Here is a 13,701-nt window from a genome sequence, read left to right on the forward strand (position 1 = left end):
TTTTTCTCCCTTTTGATGACTTGTTTTGGTTTCTGTGAATATAGATGAAACAGCCACCTCTCCCCGTCTTGAAGGGCTGGCCTAGTGTAGATGTACCTTGTCATTCAACCATACCCCAGCTTTTGGTTCTCTCTTCAACCTTCCCAATTGTCTAAGCAGCCTATTTTATTTCTAATAGGTTCCAGTAGTTGAGTGTGTGCTGAGATCAGTTAGTGTCCCAAAGAAGAGGATCTCAGCACCTAGATTCAGGCTGATTGGAAGGCAGACCCTCTGGCAGCAACTTTTAAAGATGCAAATATATGCAGTCCTGCAGGACTACAAGCGTAGGCCCCACTGGCCATCAGAGCCAGGTGATCTGGAGATGTCCCCTGGGCAGCAGTCACAAAATTGGGGCACCCATCTTGTGTTATTTATCTAACTAACTTACCTCATCACTGACTCTTAGTCCTACAAAGTTAGACTTAAAAATATATCCCCAGCCATGTCACTAAGCGAAAATGCAAATAGGATATACATATATACAGCATATAGGATGTTATATTATGCTATTAGGATATATGCGCAGACCTCTTCTCCACGGACACATCTGTAAATGCATAGAAATAGGCCTGGAAGGAGGCATCCCAAATTGATAAGAGTGCTCACTTCTGAGGAGGAGGTAGCATTGGAAAGAGAGCGGTCAAGGAGCATTTTCTTATCTGTCTGAACGTTTTTACAGTAAAAGATGTATTCAGTACATATTTTTTAATTTTTAAAATTTATTTAAAGGAAAAAAGTTTACCGAAGTTGAACTGACAACTGACAGTTTAGTGGCTTTTAATAGTTAAGAATAAAAAGACAGTGAAACTTAATTTTCTAAAATGGGCAATGGTTAGAAAATGTAGAGACTCTGGGAACTCTGTAGCATGTTCCTTAGAAATTAAACAAACAGTGCTCCTTGGTCCCCCTACACATCCTCTGTCCGTGAGATTTATCTTACCAGACCAGCTACCTTCCAGGTTTTTCTAACAGTTACAAAAGCAATCCTTACAAACATGCAATTATAGAAATGACATAAAAATGCATGTTTCATATAAATCTAAAGTATTTCTTTACCTCCCACTTGAGAGTTTTAGGCACGTCAAGTAGCAATTCTCAAGGGAGAGGATGCGGGCCCAGATGGAAGCAATGCTTGCAAACACACACGCCTGCAGGGAGTCAGAGGGGAGGGAGCCCTGGCTACTGGTGGAATGTGTTGTATCCCTCAGACACACAGGGCGGCACATGGGCTAAAGGCATCACTTTGAGGTTCAGCTCTAGTATGATGTTGTATGTCCCAAAAGAAAAATAGTTCATTGATACAAAACGGCCTCTCTCTCTCTCTCACACACACACACACACACCAAACGCTATTTTCAAAGTAGTCTTCCCCCCTGCAAAAAACAAAAGCATCTTGTGGTTACCTTGGCTGGCTGCTTTGCTCTATAGTACTACAGATTGGACAGCATGGGACCAGAATACTTGGTGCAAATCACAGGTGCTCAACTTTCTAGAAGTGTGACTTTGGACGAGTTACTAAATCTCTCTGGCCCTTAGGATCCCCATCTGCAAAATGGGGATGATCTTGGGGCCCTCTCTTGTAGGGTTGTTGCAGGTAGTCAATGAGCTAGGAGCCATCTGAAGAGTGCCTGGCAGTCAGCAAAGTATTTCATAAGCTTAGCTATGACTTGAGTAAACGTCCAGCTTTATAAAGTCAAGTGATTACCCAAGACACCCCTAATTTGATGATTATGCTGCAATTTGGACCTGACACACGAGCTCCTTAAGAAGGGCCCTCCAGTCTTAGTGGGAAGACCCTTGATGTATCCACACAGTATGTTAATAAGGGCTGGCTGTGTGGTGCTGACTTGGCAAATGGCCATATGTTCTAAGGGCAAAACTTCCCTTGGAACAAGGCAGTGCTCGGCACACTGTCAGCCAGGCCGCCCCCCCCTCCCTTCACTGAACCCACACAGGGCCTCTTTGGTAGTGATCTGATTTATTCTCTTCGGAGTTTGGTTTTTGAGAGAATTCCAGGATTTCAAAAACACACAGTTGAGAGCCATCTCTCCGTGGTCGCTTATAAAGTACTAACAAACAGAGATAAGATCTTGACGTGTAGCCTGTCATCCTCTCTGGCATGAGACAGTGTGAACCCAAAAAGTAAATAAAAAGTTCTGTCTAGTACACAGTTTAAAGAAAAACGAACTTTGATTTAAAAGCTCTTTATTCACTGGTCCTGGCATCTCAGAAGCAAGGGAAATGATGCCCGCCGCCTTCACTGCACCTGTCTTGTATTTTGGGGGGGCTCAACGAAACACCCTGGAGCAGTGCCCTGGCCACACCAGGTTTCTGGGCTGTAGGAGAAGGAAGAAAAGTGCTCTCCGTGGGGATGTGGGCTCAGGGTTGCCGTCTCCTGGCCAGTGCAGGCTGCTAACTCTGGCTCCTCTGCGTCTGTTGCAGGAATCATGTACCGCAAGTCGTGCGCGTCCTCGGCCGCCTGCCTCATCGCCTCGGCTGGGTACCAATCCTTCTGCTCCCCAGGGAAAGTGAATTCCGTGTGCATCAGCTGCTGCAACACCCCTCTTTGCAACGGGCCCCGGCCCAAGAAGAGGAGCAGTTCTGCCCCAGCCCTTCGGCCAGGGCTCCCCGGCACCCTCGTGCTCCTCCAATTAGGCCTTTTCTTGGCACACTGCTGAAGCTGAAGGAGATCCCAGCCCCCTCCTGCATCGTTCCTCGGGCCCACCTTCCCCCAGCCCCCTGAGATTTGTCTGGGTGTCCTTGGATGCTGGGTGGCGAGGGGAATCCGTGTTCTCTTTCTTTCAGTTCCTTGGCAAACAATGGAAGAGCTCAGTGTAAAAACAAAACTTTGTGAGCTCCGGACGCATTCAGTTTGACTGAATTTTCAGTGTGTCCTTAATGGAAGGAAGGAGGAGGAATGGATACAGATGGGCCAGCTCTCAGAGTTGAGGCCCGGTTGGCAGCAGCATTCGCCCTCAAGTGACACTTGTAAGCGGCCATCTGCTTTCTTCCCAGGCCCGTCTTCCGCCCCGTCCCTGATGATGGGCGCACAGTTTGTTTTGGCACCGCTGCATGCAGGTAACCGTCGCTTTCGTGTGGGGAGGGCCCGTGGGCGCTCCAGCTTCCCTTCCTTCCTTGACAGACAGTCACACTTCATGCTCCTGGAAGCCATTTTCGGTGGCAGGGTTGGCGGGTTTCACCTCCGAGTTGGGATCCAGTGACTCGCAACTCAACTGCTGAGGCTTAGGTTCGGGCTTGGCCTCGCTCTGAAAAGTGCTTAGGAAAACCTTGGTAGTTCTCCTTGCAGAGGAATTGGGCCGGGAAGCCAGGAAGATGAGCGGGCGGCGCACGGAGCGGGCACCATCCGCGGCGGAGGCCACGTGGGCGCGCAGGCGCTTCTCCTGGTTGGCATGTGGCAGCGTCAGCCGGCAGCGCAGCACCTGCCCGAACACGCTGCGGAACTGCTGCGAGGACACGTTGTACAACAGCGGGTTGACGACCGAGCTCAGGTAAAAGAAGGTGTCCGAGAAGGGAAGAAGGATCATGTACGCCTCGAAGTAGGACTTGGTCCAGTCGTGCTTGGGTCTGGCCGCAGCCATGATCCTCCGAACCTGGTTGGGCATCCAGCAGACGGCCAACGTCACAACGATCAGCCCTGAGCAGGTGGGAGAGGGGAGAGACAGAGAGAAAAAAAAAATCATAAGCCCAGCAACAACAAGATACCCATAAGATATTGAGCCCCTCAGTTCTGTGCTTACTGGCCAGGAAATGGTGCCCAATTTTCAAGTTGGGCTTGATTGATGGCTTTTTTTGCCACTAGCAAAAAAAAAAAAAGAATTTAACACTGTTTCAAGGCCAGGGGCGTTGACTGTGTTAAAGACCATTAAATGCTATAGACAATTGATTTATACCTGTTGATGCCTGTTAATTTAAAAAAATGTTTTTGTTGTTTGTGTATCCAGAAGGCATTTGATGTAGTCCGTAAGTCTGGTTTTGGCCTTTAAGGGATAGATGGATACAGTATAGCCACATCAGATGAAACAATATTTGTACTTTATAGAGTGTTTGTCTAGAGGCAACCCAATGGTTATTTTCAAGACAGAGGGCAGTGGCAGCCCTTCGGTAACAAAGAGGTATATTTAGCGACACTAATTTTGCATTCAATTTCAGGGGAGGCAAAGTCAGGAGTAGCCTGTCACTGAGCGTGTGTTTTGGACGTGTATTTAGTAGGCGTGCACACCTGTAATTACAACGCTGCATCTGCAGCAGCACTTCTGTTTCTTTACAGGTGTTTTTAGATATGTCATATATTTGAGCCTCATGGGGGAAAAAAGATAATTATCCAAAAACCATGGAAAATATAAAACTTGGAGTTCAGCGAGTAACTCACTAGCTCACTGCCTTTGTGTCACTAAGCTGTACCGTCAGCAGCCCCGAAAAGATCAGGCTCTAAAAAGACACCCCTTAGTGGTCCCCCAGAGGATCAAAACTTAGTGGTCCCCCAGAGGATCAAAAGTTGACTGCACGGACAGATGTCTGAACGCCCACCTATTTGCATTCTGAATCACGCAATCATTGCTCTTTCTACAACCTCTGACAGAGAAAAAGATGCTATGTACACCATAGACAACTGATATCACTAATGTCATGAGTATTTATCCACAGTGACCAAAAAAGTAAATAAGAAAAGGAAAAGCAGGCATCTGCAGAGCCTTTGCTGTCTTCTCTTGGGGACCCAAGACACCAGAATGTAAGTTTCTAGGTGGAGAGCTGATATCTTAGAGCTTAGAGCTGTGTTTTTGATTTTCAGAAATTCTTCCTCCCTCTCCTAAATTTACATAATATATTAAGAAGAAAAATTCATTCACATTTTCAAACCCTCTGATTCTCTAGGAAGCCACAGGTAAGTGATTGTTGGCAACGACCCCTTCTTGCCTCTGATCAATGGTAAATATTTCATTAATAAATGCTCCAGGAAAAACAGCCATGTTTATCCATCCAGGGTTGGCCCACCCGCACACCCTCGCCTAAGCATCCCCCCTTGCCTGGGGCGGCAGAGGGGCCCTAGTTATGTTCTCCCAACAACCAATCCTCCAAAAATCCCAGCTGTCAGCAAAGATGACCCGTGAAACCTGCTCTCCCCTGTTAAATTTCCAAACAGGTTTGACAGGTTTATCGCAGGTCAAACCTCAGCCCACACTTGAAATACAAACCAATTTGCTTATTTCTTTCCTTTGCTACACTCAGTAAATCTAAAAATAAAACAGGCAAAGTAACATATTGATCTGATGAAAGGCAAAAAAAAATCACATTAAGAGTACAGGCTGAAGCACCTAGTTCCAGCTGCTGGATGGGAACAAAAATCAACGTTGTTCTGATTGATTGATTACCAAAAAAAAAAAACCTGCATAGGAAAAGCGGGGACTCTAAGAGGCACGGGTGTGTCCAGTGTCCAGCCACCACTGCTATTCCAAGTGTGTTCTGAAGTTATTTCTCCTTGTTTCTTATCTCATGTAGCTCTGGCTGAAAGGTTCATCTTGTTAATTGTGAAGGACTCAGGTAACTCACCTCGTGAAACAACATATCGTCACAAAGTTTTCTATCTTTTTCTCTTCCTTGCCACTGAATTTCACAGAACAAGTACCAACCATCTTCATCTAAGGACTTATTTCTTAGAATGTGGAAACTGAGCTGTGTGCCATGCTCACTGTGGGAGGTTGTGCTTGCAGGTCCAAGAATCTAGAAAGGCAACGAGAACCACCTTGTACTTACCCTGGTTGAACATAGCACAGCTTCTGAAGCCAACAGAAAGAAAAGGCAGCAGTGTGGGGCAAAAGAGAAGTTACACGATTTTTCTTCTCCTGTCCTGTTCTCTTGATCTCTTGTTTACATGACCCTTATTCTCCCATTACCTACACCCCCTCTGCCTGGAGTCGATCGTTCTTTGATTGACCGTCCCATCAAAAGGAAGCAGAGTTCCATAAAAGGCAAGACCCAGCATCCCCGGTCCAGACACGGGCAGATGAAGGATTGTGGCTGGTTTATAGTTTTAGCCAGGATAGAATTCTTGCTCTGAACAGTTGAATAAGTAGGAGGTACCTTAGTCTGAACAAGTAAGAAGATGCGGAACCAGACGAGAGATTTTTTCAATGATGAGAAAAAGAAGGGAAAGGTTAGCCTTCTGGGTGTAGAAGCAAACAGATAGATAGACATGAAAGAAAATACAAATTTGGGGAAGAAGCGAAACAAGGAACTGAGTTGAAATGGTCAGGGATTAAAAGATGAGGCACTGGACAGGTCCTGAGATGTAAGAAAGCACCATGCCGATTGCTTATTGCGTTTTCCCTATGTTAGTTCAGTGATAAGTGCTCTCTGCTAGTTTCCCATGCATTGCTCACAACAACCTGCTGAGATCAAAACTGTTATTATCAGATCCAAACTGTTATCTTAATTTTCTGGCTGAGGAAGTTGAGGCTCAGAGGTTAGTTACCCAAGGGCTAGCTATAGCCAAGACACATGCTTGCTGGACCCAAAATCCACAAGCTATATATATATATTTTTTTCTCCAAGACAATATTGTCTCTCACATTGTCAATTTGAAAAATAAAACATAAGTAAACATGAGCCATCATCCCACCATACATAATAGGTATTAAACAGCACTGCCCACTAGAAACACAAGCCACATATGTAATTTTAAAATCTCAACCCCATTCAAAAAGTAAGAGGTGAAATCAATTTTAATGATTTTAATCCAATATGCCCCAGATACCATCATTTCACACACGGTTTCAACGTGCAACGAATCAAACTATTCATGCGATGTTTTACATTTTCTTACATTTCTTACTAAGTCTTTGAAACCCAGTGTGGCTTTTACGCTTACAGCACATTTCAGTTGGGACCAGCCCCCTCTGGCTAGTGGCTACGCCACAGGTTAAAGTAACCCTTCATAGACTCTCCCCAAGGCAGCAAGGCTCCCAATTTCCTTCTCCTCCCATTTCCCACTTCCCAGCCACCCCCCCCCCCCAGAGTCCTGCCAAACCAAAGAAACCCTCACAGAATCTCCCACCTAGCCTGTATTTATCCTCCTAAGATTCTGACGATGCAACCAAGGTTGAATCTGGATCGTATTTCTGAATACACATTCTCCGCTATAGTGTAGACCAAGTCGATCCAGTCTTTTCACAGAAAGCCTTCCCTATAAGGGACTACAAATTATTTAAAGCATAAATAATTGTGAAAACACACAATTTTATTTTGCATCCCTCATTCTAAGCCTTGCCTAGTCATTCTGCAGTAACACAGATTGTGCCGCATACCTGCCAGAGCTGCTAGAATATACTTCCCCATCTCAGCTGGAGATGGGGAAAATGGAGCACTGGGCACCCAGGTACAGTCAATGGACAGTGTAACAGAGGTGAGCCTTGGTGGTGTCAGAAGTCAAACTAGCCCCCTTATAAAATTGTCATTTTATAATAAGTGATTGCTCCTTTCTACATTTGAAAACAAAGTTCATTATTTTAGGTGACACATTGCTGAGAATAAACACCATGTCCAACAGTGGCTTTTTATTCTGACCGTTCACAACTGGTTCAGCTCCAGTCCCAGCTACTCTGTAGCCGAGACAAAGCTTTAAAGTTTTACTCACGCCTTAATAGCATATTAAAGGTTTGACTAAAGTTACGTTGGACTGCAATCCATTTGCACTTGTATATTACATTTGGAAAAATCTAGAATGCTTCGGTCTGTGTGGTGTAATCTGTAGCCCGCAGGTAAATGACTTCAGTGTGAACTTGAGTGGAGATCAGTGAACTGAACTCAGTCACTGAGTAAAGCACATAAACTGTTTTAAGTGAAACTGTGGATAGATCTGTATCGTACTGCCGACAGCCGTGCACTCTGGGTTAAGAAATACCTTCACGTCTTGCCTGTTTTCCCACATAAAGTACTTCCATTTTTCCTCCTTGATCACTGCACTAAAATGACAGAGCCCATTAGGCGGTGACACATTTATTCTCAGCAGAGTACTGTTTAAAAAACAGAAGTAATGCAGACATCCAACAGTGTCCTGCGCTGAAGCCTGATATTTCAACAGCGTTCACGTCAGCCTGCTTGGTTGAGTCTTCAGAAGTGCATTAAGCTATGCCGCCTGGGATGTGACGGCATCACACATCCGACACCGTGCTCCGTTTTCTCCCCTCCAATCTTTAAAGTGAAGGTAACTATTTGTGAGTCCCCCAGAAATGACTCACAGTCACTCACAGAAAACGGGACAGCAGGAAGAGAACGCCCTTGTCCTACAAGTGACAGAACTGAGGCTAAGTGATTTGCTCAACATCTCACAGGTCACGGTGGCAGGACCGCTGCTCAGAACACTGGATTCCACCCGAAATGGACCAAAAAGCCTTTCATTATTTTTCAATGTAGTGGGATGGCTTTGTCTTTCACTTTTTGGCTCAAGTGCTAACCGTTCACAGCATGGAATTCAATGAGAGGCAGGTCCATCTCAGACCCCAGCCAAAGTCAGCACAACAGCTCGATTTAGAACCAGGATTCCCTTTTAGAAGCAGGTCCCTCAAGAACAGGCACGTGACAAAGCTCTGGAGCACACATATTCCCCCCAGAGGAAGCTGAAGTTCTCCCAAAGGAGCTGAAGAATGTTTGCAAAACGAAATATGATTCCAGGTCATGACCTGACGAGCAAGCCTTAAGGACACCATTTATCCACCCGATCTGTCCATCCATCCATCCGCCTATCTGCGTCTGTCTATCGGTCCATCCATCTGCCCATCCATCTGCCTTATGTAAGCACCTGCTACAAAAGAATATCTAGCTTGTCCTAAGCAGGAAAGATCTGGATACTTGATCCTTCCTCAAGTGAAGTTATTTTGTTTGCTTTTAAAGAAATCACCAAGATTTACTTTTCCACCTGTTAGAGTCCCGTTTCACTGAATCACTAAAGCCTTGATTTAGGATTTCAGTGATTAGCAGAGCTCTCCGTCTCTTCCTGCCCCAATATTCCAATTTCTCTCTAACCCCAACCGCGGTGAGCAGGAGTCAGAGCCCCTGTCCAAGGCACTGACGATAAAACGCTGAGAAAGGTGAGGCAGCCACAGCCTGGTGACGTTTTGCAAAGGGCCACGACGGCAATCTGGACAACATTACGGCAGCAATGTGCAGGGCTGGCTGACCTTCCCACAGGTGGGAACACTCAGAAAATTAAAGGAGGGAGACTTCCCTGGCGGTCCAGTGGTTAAGACTTCGCCTTCTAATGCAGCGGGTGTGGGTTCGATCCCTGGTCGGGGGGCTAAGACCCTCCACATGCCTCGGGGCCAAAAAACCGAAACAGAACAGCAGCAATGTTGTAACAAATTCAATAAAGACTTTAAAAATGGTCCACATCAAAAGAAAAAATCTTTAAGAAAAATTAAAGGAGAATAAGAGTTAGTTTGCCTGGAAAATGGCAGTCAGGCCGAAGAGGAATGGGGATGGAGGAATGCAAGGGCCGCTCCTTTCTGAGAGCTGCACGGCTCATTGTGGCCAGAACAAAGAGCTGGGTGGAGCAGGTGGGAATGGAAGTCAGCGAGAGAGCACTGCATCTGTTTGTTGGCAATAAATTAACTTGCGTAGAGCAGTGCGCAGAACACCTGCTTGTCAACTGACGTTTAGAATCACAGTTGCCGGTGGAAAGTAAACATATGGTTGGTTGAATGAAGGGGCCAGGAAGAGGCAAATACATCCAAGCAAAAGTTTTAGCGCTTTCTGGAGTTCTGTCGTCGTGTTTGCCAATCTGCTCTTGCCAGCCAGCTGAGACACTGACTCACTCGCTGACTTCGACCCAAGGAGCCCAAATCAGCGCAAACCTTGGTTCAGTCTCTCACCTCTAAGACAGCGGTTCTCAAAGCGGGGGTTCCCGGAACAGCAGCATCAGTACTACCTGGGAACTCGTGAGAAATGCACAACCCAGACCCGCTGAATCAGAGACTTGCGGGTGGGACCCCTGGGGTTAACAAGGCCACTGGTTGGTGCTGTTACTCAAATTTGAGAACCGCTGGTCTAAGAGAAGCACAGTTGGAGGTGGAGCCTGGATCAGTGGGCATTGGTGTGGCCTCATCACCACACCACACCCTGCCACGGGCTTGCCTTTGAAGCATCCCATTCGAATGAGTGTACTACGGCTCTGACAGTAACTGTGAAACTACTCCCACTGGCTCCTCTCCTTCCTGAGGGCAGCCCTGCCTCTCTTCTCCCTGTCTCCCCTTCCTTCCCCTCTCCTCTCCCTGCTCCCCTCTCCTTTCTTTTCCCCCCTCTTTCTTTACACGTTTCTCCAGTAAGGAAAGCAATGGCGCCTCTCCTTTCTCTGCACTGTTTCTTTCCCCCTTTCTCCCCTCCATGTTTTCCCAAGGTCACCATCACCAAGCCACGTCCAGTCTTGCTTATGTTGCCTTTTTCTTCCTGGATGGCTTTGAGACCGTGGCTGGATCAGCCGCAGGCACGTTCCTTAATGGCTAACAGGTGGCTTTCTAGAAGGATGGCCACCACTCATTGCTAAGTTTGCCAGTGGAAAGTGAGGGGCTTTGGAAGCAGCACAGAGGGACTGTGAGGAACACAGGTGATGGCTGTGCACTGGACATTCTCCCCCTTCTCCCCCCCGGCTGAGAGCCACTCCATGTCCTCTGACCCTGCCAGGGCTTGCCTGGATGCCTTGTGGTCACTTTTTCCATGACCCCATCAGCTTAGAGCCCTTCATTTAAAACTCTCATCTGCCACCTTGTTCTCTTTCCTATTGAAAAATATTCTTTAGGAGAAGGTGAAGAGCTGTTGGGATTTGGTTTTCAGAGAAGGGTGCAGGTCACAGCTTTAAAATGATGTAAAGGCCACCGATGGCTGCTTCTGTCCATGAGGACAGATGGTTTGATGTCCCATCCCTGCCCCAGCTATTTGACGGAGCCCAGGAAAGGAGGGTCCCCCCAGTGTGGCTCCAGCCACCAGAGACCCAGATTCCAGATGGCCTGCAATTTGCTGAGCATCTCATCCATCCCTTTCTGCTCTATAAACTTCAGTACAAGAAGAAAAATTATAAATCAGTACAACAATATATATATTTCTAAAACAAGCCCTTCTGTCTGGGAGCTGTAGGACACCCCCTTGCACTCAAAGCATTTAGGGTCATCATTGTGGTCTAGTGCCTCTGTTCCTTTTCCTTTATGAATGCATGGTCAGTGATCCACTGAAAACTGTTAAATAAATATTTTTCTATGTGGCTCTCAACCGTATGTAGCTGTGTGGCTTTCTCTGCAGTCTGTTCTGAATCAGCTGATAGTGACGTCCCTGTGTCTGGGGTAGCTACAAAAGCCTGTAGCTATTTCTCAGCAGACAAGTGAAGCGGAATGCTTCTTCCCTAGTAACGCACAGCCCAGGTGCGGGTGCTGGTCACGGGGACTATGGTGCCCTCCAAGTCTGCGGGGGAAGCGACAGACCGTGTGATGACGGGGCCATCCTCTCCAGGGATCGACTCATGCCACCCCTGGTGATGGCGGTGCTACTTATAAACACTGCTTCACGGCTGAAAGGCTGCAGTTTCTAAGAGAATTTAGCTCCCTGCAAATGGTAGAGAATTAAAACCCCAGAATGCGAGCACTGAAAAGAAAACCTCACAGATGAGTCTACCGGTGGGCCAGCAGAAGCCTCAGAGAAGCGGGAAGAGGTGCCCAAATTCACACAGCCCAGGAGTCCAAATACAGGGCCTCCCAGTCTTACGGTGTTTCGCACTGGTCACGAGCTCCCCCCAGAGCCCGGCGAAACCAAGCAGCTCTCGGATGAAGCGGGGCTCAGACAAGCCCACGCAGCAGAGGCAACACGGGCATTTCAGGAGCGCGGAGAGGCGCCAGCGCGCCTGTGGGTCCCGGTTCCTGCTTGAGGCCCCTCTGTGTCGCGGGACCAGGACCCTGGGAGAACCAGCACTGGGTGCTTGTGACTGAGGCAGGCCAGGCCCGGGTGGGGCAAGCAGCCGTCCCATCTGTTCTTTCCGGTCTCCAGGCCCCCGCACATGCTGACCACTCTGCCTGAACCACATCATCTTCGTCCTCCACTATTCCTTCTCTGTCCCTTCCTCTCTCCTCCTCTCACGCCACTGCCGTGCTTGGTCCAGCTCTTATTCTACAAGTGTCCGCAAAGTGTCACTGCCTCTAGGAAGCCTTCCTTGTCTCCACGAGGCTCTACCAGGTTCCCTTCTATGAGATCACCAGCACCTTTACCTCCTGCCCCTGTCATTATAACACTGTAGTGTAAACTAGACCATAAACTCCATGAGGTCAGGAGGTTCCATCTTCACTGTCATATCCTCAGCATGTCACAGACCATCTTTACATAGTAATTGCTCAATAAACATGTGCAGGAGGGAGAAGGGGTGTTGGAGGTCAGGTGAGGGGCTGGATATCCGGAGAGCATTTCACTTGCATTCACCTCATGTATATAGGATCCATTTGAAGCCAGCTTCCCCCTCCAGAGGGGTCAGTACACTGAGCCTACTGACACCAGACCCAGTGCCTAGATCATTACAATCCCCATCCTGAGGAAAAGAGGAGGAGAGAGTGGGACTTGAAAGAAGGAATCACCTTTCATTCAAGCAAGGCCAGAACCCCCAGATCCAAGAAGGAGGTCCAGACAGGGGTGCGGAGGTTTGGTTCTGACAGATGCCTTCAGACGCCAGCAGCCTTAGTCTCCCAGACCCATGCACTACTATCCCAGCCCTGCATTCTCTGAGCTATAAACCCGTTTCTTCTCCTGTTTCTCTCCAAGATGGCCTCACGGGGTACAGAGTGCAGATGAGGATCAACAGGTGAAATAGGATATAGAAAAGACACATGTTGGAGGACATTCACTTGCCCCCAAATACTCACTTCAGGGACCCCCTAAATCACGGTCCCCCATGAAGATGCTACAAGTCTTTATCAGAGAGCTGCAGCCCCCAAACCCAAAGCCTAAGGGTTGGGGTCTGAACCAAAGGGCGAAACTCATAGAGAAATGAAGAGCAACTGGTAACGGTGGCGGGAGACTATTTCTCTGTTATACACTATGTGGCCTCAGGAGAATGAACTCCTGCAGTTATGACCCTAAATGCACCTGGGAACAACTTGGTTGTAGACGGAGACGGTTTGGGGAGAGCAGAACATGAAGATGTTTAACTTCCCAGATTAACACCCCTCCCACTCTATGCCTATCATACATTTTCCAATGACATATATCCTAGCACCAGCACCTCTGTCTCCCCCTGACCTAGGCAACTCTGCCCACCATGGGATGCTCAGACTTTCTCTCTAAAGCTCAGGCTTCTTCTATGCAAAAGCGGAGATTACAACGGCTGCTGGGATGATTAGATGAGATAATAGACATAAAGTGCTGAGTACAATGCTGGGTACCCGATAAGGGCTTATTGTTAGTTGTGAGTATCAGCACCTCTCTGATCGTCTCCCATCTCCACCGCCATGACCATGACCTCCACCTGCGCCACCATTACCATCTCTGGCACCATGTATACCATCATCACCAGCTCCATCTCCCCTTCCACCACCATTATCACCACCACCACCTTACCACCAACATTCTCACTGCCACCAAGGTAGCTCCCAGAGGTCAGAAATCCAGAAGGGTGACCAA

The 13,701-nt window shown here is 47.5% G+C and overlaps 2 protein-coding genes across 2 annotated transcripts in view; one reads left to right on the plus strand and one right to left on the minus strand.

Moving 5' to 3' along the window:
• LYPD1 (LY6/PLAUR domain containing 1) overlaps positions 1–3,947 on the plus strand; it is a 63,032-nt gene extending 59,085 nt beyond the window's left edge. The window contains exon 3 of the mRNA XM_019931914.3: positions 2,482–3,947. Coding sequence (XP_019787473.2) covers positions 2,482–2,717 — 236 coding nt within the window. The 3' untranslated portion in view covers positions 2,718–3,947. The remainder of the gene's footprint in view (positions 1–2,481) is intronic.
• Positions 2,751–13,701, minus strand: part of GPR39 (G protein-coupled receptor 39) — a 233,685-nt gene continuing 222,734 nt past the window's right edge. The window contains exon 2 of the mRNA XM_019931913.3: positions 2,751–3,694. Within this exon, the coding sequence (XP_019787472.2) occupies positions 3,186–3,694 (509 nt within the window). The 3' untranslated portion in view covers positions 2,751–3,185. The remainder of the gene's footprint in view (positions 3,695–13,701) is intronic.

Source organism: Tursiops truncatus, chromosome 7 (assembly GCF_011762595.2).
Source record: "Tursiops truncatus isolate mTurTru1 chromosome 7, mTurTru1.mat.Y, whole genome shotgun sequence".
In the NCBI taxonomy this organism is placed as follows: domain Eukaryota; kingdom Metazoa; phylum Chordata; class Mammalia; order Artiodactyla; family Delphinidae; genus Tursiops; species Tursiops truncatus.